Raw genomic sequence first — 21201 nt, 5'->3', positions numbered from 1 at the left:
AATTCTTGTTTTACACACTCAATACATTTTACTTAACCATATAACTGTTAAAATTAGGAGTGATGGCAAAATGGAAGCTACCTTCATATTCTGAGGTTTAAAAATCTGTTGACCGGGTTTTTTAGGTAACTGTTTTGTTTCTGTTTTTGTACAAACAGCCAAATTCCATGGTAAACATAAAAAGAAACAGTTGTAAGACAAGTCCCTTTCTCTTTGATTTGTCAGTATATCATATCAGTGAGTCTCTGTTGAAGGCTGTAGTTGTGCTTCCTGCAGCTGATTATTCAAGATGATTCTCTGAATCTTAAGAATAAGCACATGTCAAACATAGGTTAGAGCTATTTTTAGGACATTGCTCCTTTATGTAATACTAACAATATCTAAGGAGTCCTGTATAACTTTATGATGTAATGCATTTCACGGTATCAACACATTAAATAATGCTCAACTTCTTAAAAGTTATAAAATAAGTATGTACTACAGCATTAATTGTTGGAAATATATTTCATGGCAACTGTGTAGCACTTGTCCTTCTGTAGTGGTTGTCTGAGCCCTGTCACTTCTTTTTCTGTGTATAGAAAATCTTATTAACCTTATTTCAATTTGTATTTCTCCACTATTGCAGGGTTTCAATGTGCACTTGAACATTTCCATGTGACTTTTAAATTACCTGGTTTTGTCTTCCAAAAAAATTTTTTGGTGGTTTTTTTTTAGTAGAAATATTGTGGTCTCATTTGGATAAGAAATTTCATAAAACACTGCTCTACATTGAATTAAAATATTTAGGCCAGAAAGATAAACTCTTGATGAATTTTAATTTCATATTGATAGTAATTGTTCTCTGTTACTAAATACTAGTGATAAATGGGTATGGTCTTGCACTTATGCTGCAGTATCTTCCTTTTTTGAAAAATTTAGATATTTTGTTACACATTTCAAATGTTGTGAGATGAGAAGGAATAGGGCTAGAGAGTGTGAGTAGTACTTCTGATAGCCAAGTATTTTTAATACTCATTACTGGCAAAACCTTTGTCTCAATTGAATAAGTTTTGGCTGCGTTAGAGTGTAAATGATCTCTGGTGCTTGGCATACAAGAATTTAATTGAACAGCTTCTGTTCAAACACAATTTAAATACCACTTTCTGTAAGCTTCATATATAAACAGTTAAATTGTATGTATATCACTTTAGAACGTCACAGTCATCATCTAAAGGGATGGGGACAGAATTGAAGACAAGACAAACACATTTTGAAGCAACTAGGTTTGGTTTCATAGGTGTTGTCTGCTGTTTACAAAATACAAATGAGTTCTTGAATGTCCTTTTCTATTTTTAGTTTAGCAAATGTTTTTCATTTTTTCAGGGAATTAGCTGCTAGCTTAAGAATAAGTTCAAATAATAAAGCTACTTAAAATATTAATAACTTCTGCAGCATGACACAATGAGTCTTGAGTGATGAAAATGCATGAGCTGAAGTGTTAGCTTGTTTAAATACTTTACATGTGCATCGCAAATACATACTAACAAGAGTGCCATACACTGTAGTTATTGCAGGGAATGGCTTTTGGAGAGACAGGTTTATGTATTGGTGTGCAGTATTTCTTCCATTCTTTTTGTTTACCATACACTTATGGAATAGATGTCTTTATTTGCATGGCTTTAGAAATAATATACTTATTTTATCATTTAAACAGGCCATCACACCATATGGACTTTTCATCCTGTTTGGTAAGATATGTCAAATATCCCTTGAGAAACCACAGGGCTAGCATTCTTTCTATTTATTTGACACCTGCTTGTTAATTCAAGCTTCATTGTTTTGTCCATGTCCAAAAATGCACAAGAGGATGCACTGGTTTTAAAATTACAGTAATTTGAGTCAGGAGTTATAGGACACAGATACCAAAAAAAAGGCAAAATATTTATAGTGTCAGATGAATTTCAGGGTGTGGTCCAGTTCGTTTACTACAAAAATGGGAAGACAAAATAGGAGGCAAAAATAAATATTGCATCAGAGGAAATGCTGGATTGGCTCATACATTAATGGCAGGGGACAGGTTTTGGCATAGTAATATTTTAATATGCCTCTATTAAGGGGACTTTGACAACTATTGCACTAATTAAAAGCTGAACATAAACATGCAGTTTTATGACCAAGATCCTGGGGGTTTTCCTCCATTTTGGAGCCTCAGAAAATAATATACAAACTTTAAAACTGTCCTTCATACTAATATTCTAACCAAGCTGTTTAATGAGATGATTATTCTTTGTAAATCTAATGTTAATCAAAAGAAACAGACTTGCCCTTCTGCTGCTTGTAATAGTGCTATGAGAGATTTCCTCTCTGTGTTTCCACAGGTGTGTACGGTAATGTGCATCGTGTGAAGATCATGTTTAAGAAAAGAGGAATTGCTTTGGTCCAGATGGCAGATGCAACCCAGGCTCAATTAGGTATTGATTTTTAAGGCACAGTTATGCTTCAAACTAGCATGAGCATAATATAAAGGAGGAATTTGCCCTCTGTCTGTGGCAAGCATAAACAAATTAAAGCTATCATTGTGCTGCGTTACTACATACAAACTTTTCCTTACCTATGTTGATAATACTCTAAGTGGTTTAAAAACTAAGTTCCTATAAATCTCAGTCTAGTAAATATTAGAATTAAAGCATCATACAATTTTCCTGTAGTTTACTTTAATAATACATCATCTGATTTTCCTGTAGTTTATCTTATGTCTAGCTATTTCATAATAATCAACTGTTCTTTACTGAAATGCTGTTTTGCATTTTTGTTGCATTTAGACTGGAGACTATATTCCATCCTTGTTCTTGTTTTAAATACAATGGTGTGGCATAACCCACCTGGTAGACGTGCAAGTTGCAGTTTAAATTTAGACTGTGAAATCTGGCACTGAGTAGAAAACAATATTAGTATTTAAAGAATCGTCTTTTCTTCCCCTCCATTTATTCCTGTTCAAATTAAATTTCCACTGGTTAGCTATCAACCACTTGAATGGACAGAGGCTTTATGGAAGGGTCATGCATACTACTCTTTCAAAATATCAGACAATTCAGCTTCCTCGTGAAGGGCAAGAGGACAAAGGTCTGACCAAGGACTATAGCAATAGCCCTTTACATCGCTTTAAGAATCCTGGCTCTAGGAACTGCCAAAATATCTTTCCTCCATCTGCCACCCTGCATCTCTCCAACATCCCGTGAGTATCTACATGTGTGATTTTCTTGGAGAGATGTTTTTTAGGTTGCATTCTTAAGTTACAAAGTCTGACATAAGCTTTACATTCCCTTGGCCTTCATTCTGCTGTGGATCATTCTGCTGTATAATTAACAATAAGTTAATCCTTTAACTGTCCTTTTTTTTTTATCATTAGCAATGAGGATAACTGTTTGAATTATCTTCTTGATGAGTTTTAATCAGTTGATTTTTTACCTATTAAGTTCTGTGTTACAAATTTTTGCAAAGATTAAACGTGTTTTGAGATTACGTACTGGAATTACATTGACAATAAATTTGTCATTGACATTGTTACTTAATATAGATACAGTTTTTACTAATTCTTACACTTCTAAAAGTAATTTCTACAGAATTCAGATCTCTTTCATGGAGAGGAAGTTGTAAAAAAAAAAAATGTTAAGAATGGTGTTCTTTAAGACTGAAACAATCTACTTTTTATATGTAGAATGTTGTCAACAATGTGTGGAGTACAGCCAAACATAAGTTTTTATAGGCTTCAATTGTTTGGCACCTGTGCAGGGAGGGAAAAGAGGAAACTATGGAATTTGGTCCAAGTAACAAAGGAAATTATAAGACACTTAGAAAACGGCTTTTTGAATGAAATAAAAAGCCTCAGAACTGAAAATACATGAAGCACAGTCACTCAAGTTTCAAGATGAAATGTATTCATGAAGGTACTGATTAAGACCTTAAGAGAATTTTATGCAATCTGAATTTAACTGAGACAGAAATGGGGTTGGATGAAAAGCAGTATAGTGTAGCTGAAATAATTTTGTAGCACAAAGCCAAGTTGTTGGGCTGAATTGTTGACAAGGTTTGACTTGGTGGAGATAGTTTTTGCTGTTCAAATTTAATTTAGAAGCCAAGATTGAGATCTTGATATTATTATAGAACTCTCTGGTGTTCTACAAGTTGAGGGGAGTTTGGTTTGGTTTTGTTCATTTTTTTTTTTTTTAATTAGGCCTTCTGTTACTGTTGATGATTTGAAGAACCTTTTTGCAAGTAAAGGATCTACTGTGAAGGGCTTCAAATTTTTCCAGTAAGTTCTCTTGTAAAATTGCTCAGCAAGCTTTCATCCTGGAAGATGGCTATTGCTTTTTTGGCACATTCCGTGTATTTATAACTGTAGGCAGAATTCTATGTACATATACCTATAGGCAAAAGCAGTACACCTATGACAATTTTAATGATAACTTTAATCTTAAAATTTTAAATGAGATGCTATATTATCATAATCAAAAATATGCAGCCTTTGGACAAATTCCATATATGTTCAAAGTAAAGTAAGTTTAAGGAAAGTAAATGCTTGCTTCTTTAAAAATGCAAGCTGTGTATATGTAAAATGTCATATAAAAGTTCACAGTGTCTCTGCTCTAACATTTATTAAGGTTACTTGACAGCATTATTTTATCACAATCATACCTGCTAGAATAATCCCATCTATATGGACAATACAAGTGTTTTCTAGAGGCCTTCAAGCCTTATTTTGACCCAGTTTTTTGAAGTCCAGTGTAATGAAACAATGGCATGGCTTTAGGCCATTTTTGCAAAATTTATATAGTTTTGTTATCTTTACATTTTAGCAGGTGCATAACTAGTTCTGATGCTTTTACTGTACAAGTGTTCAGTGCGTGTGATATGGCTGAAAAAAAACCACTGATGTGACTCTTCTGTCTTGGCTAGTGAAAATTTGGTGAAGATTAATAATGGTTTTTATTGTACTTCAGGAAAGATTGCAAAATGGGTCTTATCCAACTGGGCTCTGTGGAAGAAGGAGTTCACGCTCTCATTGAGCTTCACAATCATGACTTTGGAGGAAACCAACATCTCCGAGTTTCCTTCTCAAAATCTACAATCTGAATTTTCTGTGCACTTTGCTTTTAAGGCTTCATAGCAGTTTTAGTAAAATCTTCAAGTAGAGACTGAGGCAACTGAGACCAGCTCTGTCTCTTAAAAGAAGCAGCTCATTAATACACAAAGAATTAAATGATGATCTTTTCTGATTCTAGCTGCAAGTATGTGATCCATAGAAAGATTCTTCTGTGAAATAGCTTTAGCAACAATATTTATCAAATTTCCTACTTAAAATTATATTTTGAGAACATCCTTTAGGTTTTTATTCTCAATCAGCCTTAGAAAACATTTTAGAGTGCTTTTACAATACACCAAACAATGAGTATTATTAACAAAATGGTAAATTTCCACTGCGAAGATTAAACACTAATTTGAATGTGAAGTAGTTCTTGAGTTGAAGAAAAGCAAGCAGTGACTGTGAGTATCCTCTAAATAGTATTTATGTTACCAGGGTGTGGGTTTATACTTTGGCAGATCTTTACAAGTAATTTGTTTGTAAAAATAAGAAGTCTGTGCTGTTCCTACAGATTAAATTATTAGAGATAAGGCAGTGCCTTCTCTATGTGGAGTAAAAGATATTTCACACGTTTCTTCAAGATACGGTATCAGAGATTTAGGTTGACTTAACCATGGAATGGAATTTTGTCCTATTTTTACTATGAAGTGATGTGTAATTGTATTTTGGAGAATATAAAAAAGAAAGTAGTCGTGATTTAAAATAAATTTTTGCATTCCTCTAAATAATTGTTTACAATCTTATGAAAACTGTTCAGGTCTGTGATGGTATGACAGGTTTTAAAGAAGTTATTTTTGTGAAGGTCATCTTTGGGGCACAAAAAAAACACCTGAAGAGATTTTTTTACCACTATACTTAAGTAAGTGTGTATTTACCTAATTTCTTATTATGTGCCTTACTATGTGTGTAATTTACAATAGCTTAGAGCGTTATCTGAAGTGTCTGAAATATCTTGAAAAAATATTGTGAGCTTTGTGATAATTCTCTTCTTGGTCTTTTTAAAAGTGTTTTCCTTAATACTTCAAGGTATATTTTTTTTATTAGGTAATTCTCTGAATTCTAGTTTCCTGTGCTTTTTTATAGTGATTGGGTATAGGGGGGAATGAGTTTTAACTCACTATGTAATCACATATTTGATTCTTTGAATTTGCCTAGTTGCAATTGTCTGATGACAGTACTTTGCCAAAAAAAAATTCACATCCAGAAAAAATACACTAAAAAAACCAAATAAACCTGTATGGAAAGGCCTAACAGGAAATTGACTTCAGTTTCTGGACTTTATCTGATTTTTTGAGGGGCATTGTCTGTATCAGAATATTCTCTTTTGGATGTCTGCATCTCTTTCACAGAATCACAGAATCAACCAGGTTGGAAAAGACCTCTGAGACCACTGAGTCCAACCCATGACCCAATACCACTCTGTGAACTAGACCATGGCACTAAGTGCCACATCCAGTCTCATCTTAAAAATCTCCAGGGACAGTGAATCTACCACCTCCCTGGGCAGACCATTCCAATGTCTGATTACCCTCTCTGTAAAAAATGTTTTCCTAATATTCAACCTAAATCTCCCCTTGCACAGTTTAAGACTGTGACCTCTTGTCCTTCTGCTGTTTGCCTGGGAGAAGAAATTGACCCCCACCTGGCTACAACCTCCTTTCAGGTAGTTGTAGAGAGTGATGAGATCACCCCTGAGCCTCCTCTTCTCCAGACTAAACAACCCCAGCTCCCTCAGCCTCTCCTCACAGGACTTGTGCTCAAGTCCCTTCACCAGCCTGGTTGCTCTTCTCTGGACCTGCTCCAGCACCTCAGTGTTTTTCCTGAACTGAAGGGCCCAGAACTGGACACAGTACTCAAGGTGCAGCCTAACTAGTCTTTGGTAACTATGTTCCCCTCCATGTCCAACAAAGAATGGAGGTTTTCCTTGCCTCTCCTTTTGCTGTTGATGCATTTATAAAAACACTTTATTTATAAAACACTTTTTGTTGTCCTTAACAGAAGTGGCCAGATTCAGTTCAAATTGTGCTTTTGCCTCTCCAATTTTCTTTCTACATTCCTAAACATGTCATGAGTTGCCTGCCTTTTTTCCAAAGGTGATAGACTCTCTTTTTTTCCCTAATTCCCTGCAAAATCTCCCTGTTCAGCCAGGCCAGTCGTCTTTCCCAGTGGCTCGTCTTTTGGCACACAAGGACAGCCTGCTCCTGTACCTTCAAGATTTCTTTCTTGAAGGATGTCCATCCTTCCTGGATCCCTTTGTTTTTAAGTGCTGTTTCCCAAGGTACTGTCCAAACCAGCCTTCTGAATAGGCCCAAATCTAAAAAATTTCTGGGCAGAAGTTTTTTTGACACCTTTCCTTACTTCACCAAGTATTGAAAACTCCATCTAATGTCGTGGTCACTGTGCCCAGACAGCCTCTGACCACCACATCTCCCACCAGCCCTTCTCTGTTTGTAAACAGCAGGTCTAGCAGGGCCCCACCCCTGGTAGGTTCTATTATCAGCTGCAACAGGAAATTATCCTCTGGGATACTCTAAGAATCTCCTAGACTGCCACTTCTCTGCTGTGTTGTTTCCAATAGACATCTGGCAGGTTAAAGTCACCCACAAGAACAAGGGTTGGTGATTTTGAAACCTCTGCCAGCTGCTCGTAGAATAATTCACCACCCCTTTCATCCCAGTATTGAACTTCAAGTAATAGAATGCTATCATTCTTTCCTTTTAAGTATGAAAAAATATTTGATACTGAATATTAATTTCTCTTTGGGGAACAAGCTGAGGTGCAGTTAGGTTTGGTCTGGAATGTACAGATGAATATTTTTGACTTCTGATCATATTTTAGAAAGTTAACTTTAATTTAAGATATTTTTCTTTCTACAATTTCCTTTTAAATAAAATAATTTTAAGTAAATTTAATTTTACTTTACCACATTTTAAAGAGGTATTCCTTTCAAACATAGTGTAGTGGGTTGACCCTGGCTGGATGCCAGGTACCCAGTAAAGCCACTCTCTGCAACTGGACAGAGGAGAGGGAAAAAACAGCGAAGGATTCATGAGCTGAGATAAGAGCTGAGAAAGGTCAGTTACTGATTACCTTCATGGGCAAAACAGACTCAAAGTGGGGATATTACTTAAATGTATTACTAACAGGATAAGAGACAAAGAGTGAGAAATCTTAAAAAACACCTTCCCCTACCCCTCCTTCCTTCTGTGTTCTCCCTCCTCCCAGCCAAGGGGTGCAGGGGGACAGGGAATGGGGGCTATGGTCAGTTGTTGTTTCTGCTGCTGCTCAGGGAGAGGAGTCCTTCCCCTGCTCCTCTGGGGTCCCTCCCAAAGGAGACAGTCCTTGATGGAGCTCTCCAGTGTGAGTCCATCCCTCAGGCAGCCGTTCTTCCCAAACTGCTGTCCCACGGGTCACTCCTCCATGGGGTGCAGTCCTTCACCAATGAGCTGTACCGATGTGGGTCCCCCACAGGAGCCACAAGTCCTACCCAGGAAAAACCTGCTCCAGCCTGGGCTTCCCTCTCCATGGGCTGCAGGTCTCCAGCAGGACCCTGCTCCTTCTTGGGCCTCCCACGGGGTCACAGCCTCCTTCCTGCATCCCTCTGCTCCAGTGTGGGCTCCTCCCTGGGCTGCAGGGGGGTCTCTGCACCCCAATGGTCCCCCATGGGCTGCAGGGGCACAGCTGCCCCACCCTGGTCTGCACCACGGGCTGCAGGGCCTCGGCTCCGGCTCCTGGAGCACCTCCTGCCCCTCCTTCTGCACTGACCTTGGGGTCTACCTTGTTGTTCCCATGTTCTCACTCCGCTCTTCCCTGCCTGAAGTTCTTTCTGTGCCACAACCTTCTGTTCTTAAATATGTTATCACAGAGGTGTTTCTGTCACTCCTGATTGGCTCAGCCTTGGCCAGCAGCAGGAACCCCCTCCTGGAGCCAGCTGGCATTGGCTCCACGGCACAGGGGAAGCTTCTGGCAGCTTCTAAGAGAAGCCACCCCCTAGCCCCTGCTACCAAAACCCAGCCACAGAAACCCACTACACATAGTATTTATGTACTTCTAACTACTGGAGAATTTGTTTCAGCTGTAATGTTTTGCCACTCATTCTTGTTGTTTTTTTCATTAACTTATATGACTTGTATGACTTTATCTTCCCAGAAGAAAGAGTATGTTTCTACAATGATCTGATTATTCTGTAGTAAACTTTTTCAAATTTTTTCTCTGAATTATTTTTGCAAAATCAGCCAGATACGAGCTTGCCTTCCTTTAATGCATGTTAGTTAGAGATGTAGTGTTAAAGAAGCTTCCCTGTCTGACCACCTAGGAGCTACTCAGGAAGTCACATTTGATCCACCTGAGCTGGGATTGAAGACCCTTCTCAGCTAAACAACCCATACTCACACAGGCAGATGAGGTTTTCTGACTGACTTGACCCCATGTTTCCTAGGGCAGCGTCTCAGATATCTTGATCCTTTAAATAATTTAATTTTTGGTGCAGTAACAAAATAACACCTTGAGCTGGTGCCTCCAAGGAGAGACCTTGAACAAAAGTACCCTGGGCTTTTATACCCTCACAGTCTAAGGGCACAAAAGTCTGGGGGTCCTTGGCCTCTTCTGTGTTTCTGTGTCCTTGAGTGTCTGGTCCCCTGGCTGGGCCACAGCTTCCCAGGCCCTCTGTGCAAAGGGTTAGCAGTTCATGGCCTCTTGCCTCAGGCTCCTGCCACCCAGAACTCAATCTGTAGCACCCCTGAGCTACCTGTACTGAATGGATTCCTCAACAGTAGCAGCCAATCTTATAAAGATGGTACAAGATGTCTATACAGCAACAAAAGTGTGCTGTTGGTAGTATTGACAATGATGACTATACATATGTAAGTCATACTTACATACTTACATATGTAAGTAGGAGAAGTGCTGTACAATGCAGCTATGTAAATACGCAGAAGGTACTGGAAAGTTCAGTTGTCTTAGGAATAATATACATCTTCAGCATGTATATTCTGGATTTCACAAAATCATAGAATGGTTTGAGCGAGGTTCTTACAGACCCACCTCTCAGTCTGTCCAGGTCCCTCTGGATGGTATCCCTTCCTTCCAGTGTGTTGACTGTACCACACAGCTTGGTGGTGTCAGTGAACTTGCTAAGGGTGCATTCAATCCCACTGTCCATGTCACCAAAAAAGGTGCTAAACAGGTCCAGTACTGATACGGACTTTGCTGGAACACTGCTTGTCTCTGGTCTCCACCTGGACACTGAGCCATTGACCACAACTGTGATGGTTCGGACTTGGCTCCCTGCCAAATGCCCAAAGACTCAGTAGCAACCCCCCCCCTTTCCCCTCCCTTCTTCTCCCAGAGCAAAGGAAAAAAAAACTATGTAAATTGAAGAACCCAAAAATCCAGCTGGTTATATAAAAAAATATATATTTGGTGTATATTATAGTAAGATGCTATGTACACAGCAAAAAGGAAGTTCAAACACCCCCCGAAGGGATAGGGAAAGGGGAACAAACAAGGGACACTGAGTAGATATACGCAATCAAACCCGAGAATTAGTAAAGTAACCAGTAAAACAAATCTCACCACGTCCCTTAGAAAAAAGTAGGATTGACACACACGGCCAGCACTCTGCTATCCTCCACGTGGCAGGCCAGCGGTCGCTGCAGGCCTCAGCCTTAGATAAGCGAGACCAACGCAAGGACCCACTGTTCCCGTACCCCGCTGGAAGAGAAAGAGAGTGAAGGCCTCTCTTCCCTTCTTATTTATACCCCGATTTACGTAAAAATCTTATGGAATACTGGGAACACTGCCTCTTCCTTGGTTACAAACTGGTAACCAAGGAAGGCCTAGATTAAACCCACCACATTTTCCACCCCTTATTCCATACTATTTTTACACAACACCTATATCTCGCGTTCGCTTATATCCCGCGCATATATACACGTATATATAGTCTTTGTTTGTCTCCTCGGAGCAGTTGTTAAAAATCAACACCGACATCAGTTCGTTTCAAATCTTTGGTTTCCTTGGTCACAATCAGAGTTCTGGTTTTTGGACTGATTCATCGTTCTGGGCTGTCTCATCACTGGATACTGGCATCAGCTTAGTTCAGGTCTTTCTTGATGGTGGCTGGTCTCCTGTAAAACACAACTCAAGGCACAGAATTAGTTTCTCCCCAAGGTTAAATTTCTTTGTGGCACACATTGGATCTCTCTGTCTTTTCTCATTACCCACCAGGTATGTCCTGGCCCCTGAGCAAAGACGATCCCACATATGGGTTTGTCTTGGCCTGAGGCAGGAGTGACCCAAACGGCTTTCCCTAGCATTCCTCTCAAGTGGATCGCTGGAACTTTGTCTCCGTCTACAATGTGGAGGGATTCTGCTTGTGCAGGGCCAGCTCGATTGACAGAACTCCTAGTGTTCACTAACCATGTGGCCTTTGCTAGGTTCTGATACCAATTTTTGAAAGTTACCCCACCTAGGGCTTTCAAAGTAGTTTTTAACAGTCCATTACACCTCTCAACCTTCCCAGCAGCTGGTGCATGATATGGAATGTGATATACCCATTCGATACCATGATCCCTTGCCCAGGTGGTGACTAAATCATTTTTGAAATGAGTCCCATTGTCTGACTCAATTCGCTCTGGAGTCCCATGCCACAGGACCTGCTTTTCAAGACCCAGAATGGTGTTCCGGGCCGTTGCATGGGGCACTGAATAAGTCTCTAGCCATCCGGTGGTTGCTTCCACCATGGTAAGCACATAGCGTTTACCTTGGCGGGTCTGTGGCAACGTGATGTAATCTACCTACCATGCCTCCCCGTATTTATACTTGTCCCAGCGTCCACCATACCACAGGGGCTTCAGTCTTTTTGCCTACTTAATAGCGGCACAGGTTTCACAGTCATGGATAACCTGGGAAATAGAGTCCATGGTTAAATCCACCCCTCGGCCTCGTGCCCATCTATAGGTGGCATCTCGGCCCTGGTGGCCTGAAGCATCATGGGCCCATCGAGCTAGGAACAATTCTCCCTTCTGCTGCCAGTCCAGGTGTACTTGTGACACCCTGACCTGTGCAGCTCGGTCTGCCTGTCTGTTATTATCATGTTCTTCATTAGCTCGACTCTTGGGCACATGGGCATCTACATGGCAGACTCTCACATTCAGTTTCTTTGCTCTGGCAGCAATGTCTTGCCACAAATCAGCAGCCCAGATGGGTTTCCCTCTACGTGTCCAGTTCATCTTCTTCCACCTATCTAGCCATCCCCATAGGGCATTGGCTATCATCCATGAATCAGTGTAGAAGTAGAGCTTTGGCCATCCTTCCCATTCTGCAATGTCCAGGCCAATTGGACAGCTTTGAGTTCCGCAAATTGACTCGGTTCGCCTTTACCTTCAGCAGCTTCTGCCACCCGTCGGGGGGGACTCCAAACGGCTGCTTTCCACTTCCAGTTCCTTCCTACAATGCGGCAAGAACCGTCAGTGAAAAGGGCATAACGCTTCTCTTCATCCAGCAGCTGATTATATGGCGGAGCTTCTTCAGCTCGGCTCACTGGCTCTTCTTCTTCCTCGTCTACCAGACTGAAGTTTCTACCTTCAGGCCAATTTGTTATAATCTCCAGAATTCCAGGGCGATTTGAGTTTCCCATTCGGACACGTTGCGTAATCAAAGCCATCCACTTGCTCCACGTAGCATCGGTGGCATGATGCGTAGGGGGCACTTTCCCTTTGAACATCCAACTCAGCACCGGTAGTCGGGTTGCTAGGAGGAGCTGTGTTTCAGTGCCAACCACTTCTGAGGCTGCTTGTATGCCTTCATAGGCTGCCAGAATTTCCTTCTCCATAGGGGTGTAGTTGGCCTCAGATCCTCTGTAGCTTCGGCTCCAGAAACCAAGGGGTCGCCCTCGCGTCTCACCAGGCACCTTTTACCAGAGGCTCCAGGAGGGACCTTTATCCCCAGCTGCAGAGTAAAGTACATTCTTTACATCTGGTCCCGTCCTGACTGGCCCAAGAGCCATAGCACGTGCAATCTCTTGCTTGATTTGTTTGAACACTTGCTGTTGTTCAGGACCCCATTGAAAGCTATTCTTTTTACGGGTCACAAAGTAAAGAGGGCTCACAATCTGGCTGTACTCAGGGCTCCAAAAGCCTATGGCCCCTAGGAAGGCCTGTGTCTCCTTCTTGTTGGTCGGCGGAGCCATTGCTACGATCTTATTGATGACATCTGTTGGTATCTGTCGTCGCCCATCTTGCCATTTCACCCCTAGAAACTGGATCTCTCTGGCAGGTCCCTTGACCTTACTCTTCTTGATGGCGAAAGCGGCGTTAAGGAGAATCTGGATGATTTTCTCTCCTTTCTCAAAAACTTCCTTTGCTGTGTCCCCCCATACAATGATGTCATCAATGTACTGGATGTGCTCTGGGGCCTTGCCCTTCTCTAGGGTGGCCTGAATTAGTCCATGGCAAATGATTGGACTGTGCTTCCACCCCTGGGGCAGTCGGTTCCATGTGTACTGCACGCCCCTCCACGTGAAAGCAAACTGCGGCCTGCACTCTGCTGCCAAGGGAATGGAGAAGAACGCATTCGCGATGTCAGTAGTGGCGTACCACTTCGCTGTCTTGGACTCCAGCTCATACTGGAGCTCCAACATGTCTGGAACAGCAGCACTCAATGGTAGCGTGACTTTATTCAAGCCACGATAGTCCACAGTCAATCTCCATTCTCCATCAGATTTGCATACAGGCCAAATGGGGCTGTTGAAGGCTGAGTGAGTCTTACTGACCACCCCTTGACTTTCCAGCTTCCAGATCATCTTATGAATGGGGATCACAGCATCTCGATTCGTCCAGTACTGCCGCCTGTGCACTGTCTTAGTGGCTGTCGGCACTCGCTGATCTTCAACTTGCAGTAATCCTACAACAGAAGGATCTTCTGAGAGGCCAGGCAGGGCAGATAATTGCTTGGACTCCTCTTCAGTCACTGCGGCTACACCAAAAGCCCATCGGTACCCCTTTGGGTCCTCAAACTATCCTCTCCTGAGGTAATCCATGCCGAGAATGCAAGGGGCTTCTGGCCCTGTCACAATGGGATGCTTTTCCCACTGGTCCCACCCGTCAAGCTTATTTCGGCCTCTACCACTGACAGCTCTTGAGACCCTCCTGTCACTCCAAAAATAGAAATAGTCTTTGTGCCCACATGTCCTAAGGGCATTAATGTACACTGTGCACTGGTATCTATTAAAGCTTGGTATCTTTGAGGATCCAATGTGCCAGGCCATTGAACCCACACAGTCCAATAAACTCCGTTATCTTTTTCGTCCCTCTCCTCCTCCTGGCAGAAGGCAGGGCCCCTCTATTGGTTCTGGCTTAAACATTCACCATTGGATCTTTGCTGTGGCTTGTCAGAGGCTTTCTTGTTGTCCCAGAAACGGACCTCAGTCTTCCTGCGTCTTGGAGATTGCTGTCCTCCTTCCAGGACATCTGCATCTACCACATAGACTTTCTTGCTTTTTATTTCTCTCACCCTGGCTGCAAGTTTGGAAGTAGCTTCTCCATCCCACTTCCTCATGTTCTCTCCCTGGACACGCAGATAAGCCCACAGTTCATTACGTAATTTATGCTTAGGGCTTTCTCTCCTTCTGTGTGTGATGGAAGGAGATCGTGAGCGGGACTGGGACCGAGATCTAGACTGTGGTCGAGACCGTTCAGATGATCTATCTGTAGCGTTGGTCTTTGCAGTCTCCATAGTTGTCCTCATATTTGGAGTGATCATAAAGCTCCTCTTTTTCAGTTTTTGGTCTGTAACTGGAATCAGAATTTTCTCTAGAAAATGCATTGCTAGATCCTACTGTTTCTTCTAAATGTCATAACACAGTACACAGCATGCCCACAAGCATTTCGTGTGTGTTTGGAAGCATCACTGCTGCCAAGACATGAACATATGATGCAGGAGCACCTTGGACTATTTTTCTCCACATAGGCATTGTACAAGTGACACCCTCTGGTTCATCAACAACACCATCATATTGGGAGTCATCATACATAAGTTCCAACAACGCCAATTCTCTTAAATACTGAATGGCTTCTTCTACTTTAGTCCACTTCCTTGTTGGGCACGTTAAATATTCTTTGAACGGATACTTTCTTTAACAGCTGTGACAAGTCGTGCCCAAAGACTGGTTTTGGGTTTTGGATCAGCAACCAATTGATCAAGTTCGTGATTTTTGGTGAGGGATCCTAGTTGCTGTGCTTCATGACTTGGCAGTATGTGAGCTCTAGCCCCACCATCTCGGCATCGAAGCAGCCATGACAGAATTCGTTCACCAGGCTGACGACTATAATCTTTTCGCAAGTCCCGAAGTTCTGACGGGGTCATTGATCTTGAAACTTCACTTTCCATTTTCAGGCTGCTTTGCTTTTGTTGACTACTGGCACTAGTATCAGTATCGGGCCCTTCCCTGCTATCATCTGACTTGCTTTGATCTCCCATTGGTCGTAGGCTAATCAAGTCGGGCACCGATATCCAGCTCTTCTTTTTCACTACAGGGGCAAGGGGTATCTTGGGTGGTGTTGTTTGAGTTCCACTTCCTGTGGATGTAGTAAAGGCAGCGCTGGTCCAGGGGGCATGGTTTGAGTTTCTGCCTTGGCCATAGCCTTCCGAGAGTAGTCAACAGCAGCTCAATAAGCACTCACCAGGCCCCAGTACAAAGCAAAGAACTGTGTGTTCGGGTCCTCATAAGAAAAACACCCTTCAGCCAAGCGACGTGCCATCTCGTCAGGATCAAGCACTTGTTCTGGCGTGAACTCCCAACTAATGGGAGGTGTCACGCGTCCTACCAATTTGCCAAAATTGGCCCACATTCCTTGCCATCCAGAGACTGGCTTTTTCAAGGCCCTTCCCAAAGTTCCAGTGAATCCCTTTGAGGTTTGGCCTTTCCTGCAACAAGGAAAGCAGTACCACACTACCTTTCCAATTTTAAATAACACTTCCATGACCTTTATCAACAACAGCACCGTTGCTAAACAATTTATGTCAGGATTGGGGCCAGTTCTAATCCAAGGGCAACTAGACCCTTGAGGTCATAATCAAGGAAAGGTAGAAATTGGTACGTGCCTTCTGATTCCTTTCCTATAGGAAATCCATAGATATATATGAAGAGGGCTAGGATGGCAAAAAAATGAATAAAAAAGCCATGTTTTTATATTAGTTTTCCTTGTTCCCAAACAATAGGTATATTTATATAAACAAGCCTCTTTTGGCAGTTTTCCCAGTAACTGTTCCAAAACAAACCGTGATAACCAAAACAATCCCCATACTTATTTATTGCCCATCTTATGCGCTGTTGCCTTGAAGTTGGGACCCCAGTGAAGCAGACTTATTGGCTAGAATTCCTTTGCTCTGTGGGTACTTTCCTGCTGACCTGTGATCCCTCTTCAGGCTCTAGACATGTATTACTGGCATCAAACTGGTAAGAGTGGGATGGACTGAGGTTCACCTCCCACTGGCACCTTTAGTTTAAAGCTTGGTAAGCCTGTGACTGAAGTTGCTCTTCCCTTCCTCTGAGAGATGGATCCATCAGCCCCCAGTAGACCTAGTTTCTCAGACCAGTCCCATGGTCCAAGTCAAACTGGGTACCAGTCCCAGAACCATTTTTTGATTGACTAGATTCAACTGGCCCTTTCAAACAGCTCTCCTTTGACTGTGAGGACTGATGAAAAAACTGCATGCAGAGACTTACATTTTTTTAATTTAAGAAAAATCTGAGCATGGATATTTATGATGTTTCCTTTTTGGTTTTGTGGCACAACTGTTGTGTATGTATCTTTTTTGATTTTTCTTTTTCTATTTCTGCAACTGAATTATTCTTGTCAACTTACTTTCAGATTTGTGTATGTCTTAAAGATACTGCCTGTTAGGGACATCTGCTTTTACAAGATGTGCAGATATGCTTCAAAGCTAACTGTACATCTTAATATTTCCTTTGCAGAATGAATGGATTAGTTAAGGCTAGTTTTTCTCATGGGATATTCTACCTTGAATAATTAAAACCACAAACATAACCCCTTCTTTATCAAAATGCATTGTTACTGAAGGATTGTGACAAAAGGAATAATTCTTATACTTTGCGCTTGACTCATTAGTGCCTGGCTGTAAAAGCATAGTTGCATCTCAGTTCTTGGTTCTCTAAAGCATATTTTAGCAAATCCCTTAATATCTGTGAAAAGAGCAGTATTTGGGAAAGAATGATACTATTCTACAGATTCTTAGAGTGATGTAGGATGAAAAGGAACCTCTACAGGCCTTAATCCTACTTCTCCCTCAGATTATGGACAACTTTGAGCAGCTGTCAGAGATTTGTCCATGTAAATTTTCAGTGTTTTCAAAAATGGAGTTTTCACAAATTCTTTGTTCCTATATTTGTGTGATTGTTCGGACCTGGCTCCCTGCCAAATGCCCGAACTCACAGTAACAACCCCGTCCCCCTCCCTTCTTCCCTTAGGACAAGGAAAAAAAAAACTATAAAAAAATTGAAGAACCCGAAATCAAGCTAATTATATAAAAATATATATATTTACATATATTACAGTTATATACAATTAAGATGCTATGTACACAGCAAAGGGAATCCAAACACTCCCCCCCCACCCCAAGGGAAAGGGAAAGGGGAAGAAGGGATAAAAAGGGACAAAAACGGACACAGAACAGATATACACAATCAAACCTAAGAACTAGCAAAATAACTAGCAAAACAAATCTCACCACGTCCCTCAGAAAAGCAAGATCTCCAGACATGGCCAGCACTCTCCAAATCTCCCACGTGGCAGACCAGCGGTCATTGCCAGCCTCAGCCTTAGATAAGCGAGACCAACGCAAGGACCCACTGCTCCCGAACCTCACCGGAAGAGAAGAGAGCGAGGTCTTCAATTTCCAACTTATTTATACTCTGGTTTACATAAAAATCATAGGGAATACTGGGTACATGACCACTTCCTTGGTTATGAGCTGGTTACCAGGAAGGCCTAGACCAAAACCATCACAGTTTGGCAGTCCTTACTGTGAATTTGCTTCCCTAATATATAGTTACACTTTAAACCTACTGCATCCTATACATGTCTGTTGCCTTCTAACCTGTTACCTTTGTAACTCCCAAGAAGATTCTGGCTTCATCTTCTCTATACTGTAGCCTTGAGTTGTTAAAGATAGGTTTATAATTTCTTTAAAATGTACTATTAACTTCTGTTTAAATCATTTGTGAAGTACCTGATAAGTGTAACCTGGAATTTGTACTCTAAAACACTAGAAGGTACTGGAAATCATTGATGTAAGTACTGGAAATTGTAGAGTTCTTACTCCCCAGGGAAGTGGTCACAACACCAAACCTGATAGAGTTCAGGAAGCATTTGGACAGTGCTCTCAGGCACGTGGTGTGACTCTTGGGGTGTCCTGTGAAGAGCCAGGAGTTGGACTTGATGATCCTTGTGGGTCCTTTCCAACTCAGCGTATTCTGTGATTCTATGACTGTGCCTTTGTTTTTGTCATGATTACGAATCAACTCTGGGTTACCTCTGATTCCATTTTTTTTGATGAATGCATATTTGGTTCAAAGTGTAATAAGGCCTTTTTAACAACCCAGGAGCAGCTAAGTGCCTTTTCAAATGATCCTTGGTTTGTTGTATAATGGTAGAACTTCTGCTTCTTTGAATTTCTTCAGAAGTCTGTAAATATCTGAACAAATTTCCTAAACTTTGATTGATAATTTAACACAGTTGCCTTGTCTGCTAGTCCTCAGTTGCACTGTTGTTGCATACTGAGTAGATTGAGATCCTTCTTATGCTGAAGATACTCCATTTATCTGTGGAGATTTGCCTATAGGTGACATTTTCTGATTATAGACAGCAAACTTGTGTTTGTGTGCCAGGAAATCTATTAGTGTTTGTTGATAATACTGCCAGTGAGGTTTGTGTGATCAGTTATCTTGCTCTCCTCTGATTCATGTCAGTAGGAAAGTGATAAGTTCTTCTTTTATAAGGCATGTAGACCTACTACTTGCCATTTTATGCTGCTATAGCTTATACTTCTGCTTTTCAAGGGAGAGGTCAGCTGCTTACAAAAAGCATTGTTTTGCCTTAATCTTTGGCCGTGGTATGTTGTTAATTAGATCAGAACTACCAGACTTAATATTGTTACTGCTGTGCTAAAAGGATACTGCTCAGATTGCACAGAATTTTTTCTTTACATTAACTTTATCTTCTGAGGTTTTGTTTGCTATATACAAGACTGATTGCCTGCTCTTTTTAGAGCAAATTCTAACAGAATGGAAAATTTCTGAGGTACTTAACTTCAGGGTTTTATTACCAGGGGATATGATACAGGAACAAAACTGTACCAAAGTTTTTGTGCCTTCAGAAGTTTTATACGTAGGGTTTTTCATATCTGTTACTGTCTTAATTATAATAAATATATTTTCCCCTTTGGAAATGGTATATTTATATTGTTAGAAATTATTGTTGTCCAGTGACTATACAAGAAGTGAATTACAGCTGTTTCAATACAGATTTAATTACCCCTCTGCCTTTTCCATTGCAGTTTTTTCTTTTGTACTGCAATATGCAGGAATTCAAGCATAAGCCACATATTTCCAACTTTGGGTAATAATAACAGGTACCTGGAGCAGTCCCAAAGGAATTAAATAGTTGAAGGTCTAAATGAAGAAAGCTTTTACCTTGGCAGGCTAATGTCTTCACGGTAAGCAGTTTCTTGGGTCTCAGAAACTCTGCAATATTGGTGAGTGGGAAGCTACCATGCATAAACTTCATTCTAAGCACTTTCCAATTAATTTTGAATATGATACACACTTTCTGCAAAAGTTCACCCTAGAACTGCAGCAGCACAAGACAAAGGTTGTTAACCAAGCAAATTCTTGCATCAGAATGTCAATTCACTATCTGACCAAAGACTGTTCTAGTTGTACTGAGACATGTGAAAAACTTGTTTTATCTCACACTCTTTTCTGATGGAAAGACCCAATACCAAGTGGGCTTTATTTGAGATTTCTATTGGTGATTGAAACAATGGAAAATGAGATTGTAATGTGAACCAAATGGTGTGAGATAAGGCAAAAGGTTAATGGACTACTTTTAGTACTGTATTCAAGACTTAGAAAACATGTCTAAGAATTGCTGTCATTCCCTCATTTTACATGATCTGTTCATAAATGTTCCCTTTCAGTTTATAAAAATGTTCATGTAACACAAGAAAATACTGTAATTATTTGCAATATCATGTTTTTTGGTTTTGTTTTTGTTTTTTTAACCTGGCAAAAAAGTGTTTGGGGGAACAAATGGAAATGTAAAATGTTTTTTTATAAAAAAGATTGTCTGTATATTTTAATAAGCAACAGCTTTCATTTGTAAAGTATCTTACGGCATTGCATGAAAAGTATTCCATGTCTGTAGAGATGACTTAAAAATTAAAGAAGATATAAGATGTATTAAAGAAACCTATTTTGGGACTGTGTAATGCATGGTGAATTTGATTATGCTGTAATATATTCTGTTTGTTTAGATTAGCGTGTTTTCTGATTATTTAGTACCTATACCTATCTCTTTTCCTAACTAGTTGTTATAGCATGTCTTTTAATAAATGTCATTACAGTTGTACTCTCTTAAGTTCTCTTGTGTTCTTGTCTACTGCTTTGGGTTTTTTCTTGTTTTATAATTGTGCAGCTAATAATGTCTTATTTTCATATCAAAGATATTTTAAGAAGGTTAGTGCACATCTTCAGCAACAAGTACACCCTTGTGTAGGACAGAAAATCTTATTTTCATGAGATGGAAATCTATTCTACGACTCAGAGCCAATACAGCAGCTGATGACTACTGCATTCTTTGAGATGAGGATGTGAGACTTCAATGATGACAGACTTGGGGAATCTGTGAGAATTCATTTGTTTTCTCTTTTACTGTGCTGTACTCTTAGAGCATTAGGATTCAAATTCATATCATTTGCACAAAGATTTTAAAAAATTAAAGTAGCATCTGAAAGAGATGGTCTGCTTTCAGCTTCCTGTTTCTCAACTTCTAGATTGC

At 40.7% G+C, this 21201-nt stretch overlaps 1 protein-coding gene across 10 annotated transcripts in view; it reads left to right on the top strand.

Annotated features, from left to right (window-relative positions):
- PTBP3 (polypyrimidine tract binding protein 3) overlaps positions 1-20777 on the top strand; it is a 59000-nt gene extending 38223 nt beyond the window's left edge. For 9 of the 10 annotated variants that reach the window (XM_050328620.1, XM_050328609.1, XM_050328615.1 and 6 more), the window contains 6 exons: positions 1694-1727; positions 2358-2450; positions 2998-3214; positions 4214-4291; positions 4980-5981; positions 19700-19812. In XM_050328620.1, the coding sequence (XP_050184577.1) occupies positions 1694-1727; positions 2358-2450; positions 2998-3214; positions 4214-4291; positions 4980-5112 (555 nt within the window). In that variant the 3' untranslated portion in view covers positions 5113-5981; positions 19700-19812. Of the gene's footprint in view, positions 1-1693; positions 1728-2357; positions 2451-2997; positions 3215-4213; positions 4292-4979; positions 5982-19699 lie in introns of all 10 variants that reach the window. The other variant, XM_050328619.1, reaches the window with a different exon arrangement.
- Positions 20778-21201: the final 424 nt, after the last annotated feature.

This window comes from Myiozetetes cayanensis, unplaced genomic scaffold (assembly GCF_022539395.1).
Source record: "Myiozetetes cayanensis isolate MyiCay16 unplaced genomic scaffold, myiCay2020 scf4, whole genome shotgun sequence".
In the NCBI taxonomy this organism is placed as follows: Eukaryota; Metazoa; Chordata; class Aves; order Passeriformes; family Tyrannidae; genus Myiozetetes; species Myiozetetes cayanensis.
Note: the sequence above shows the minus strand (reverse complement) of the source record. Positions and strands in the feature narration are given on the sequence as shown.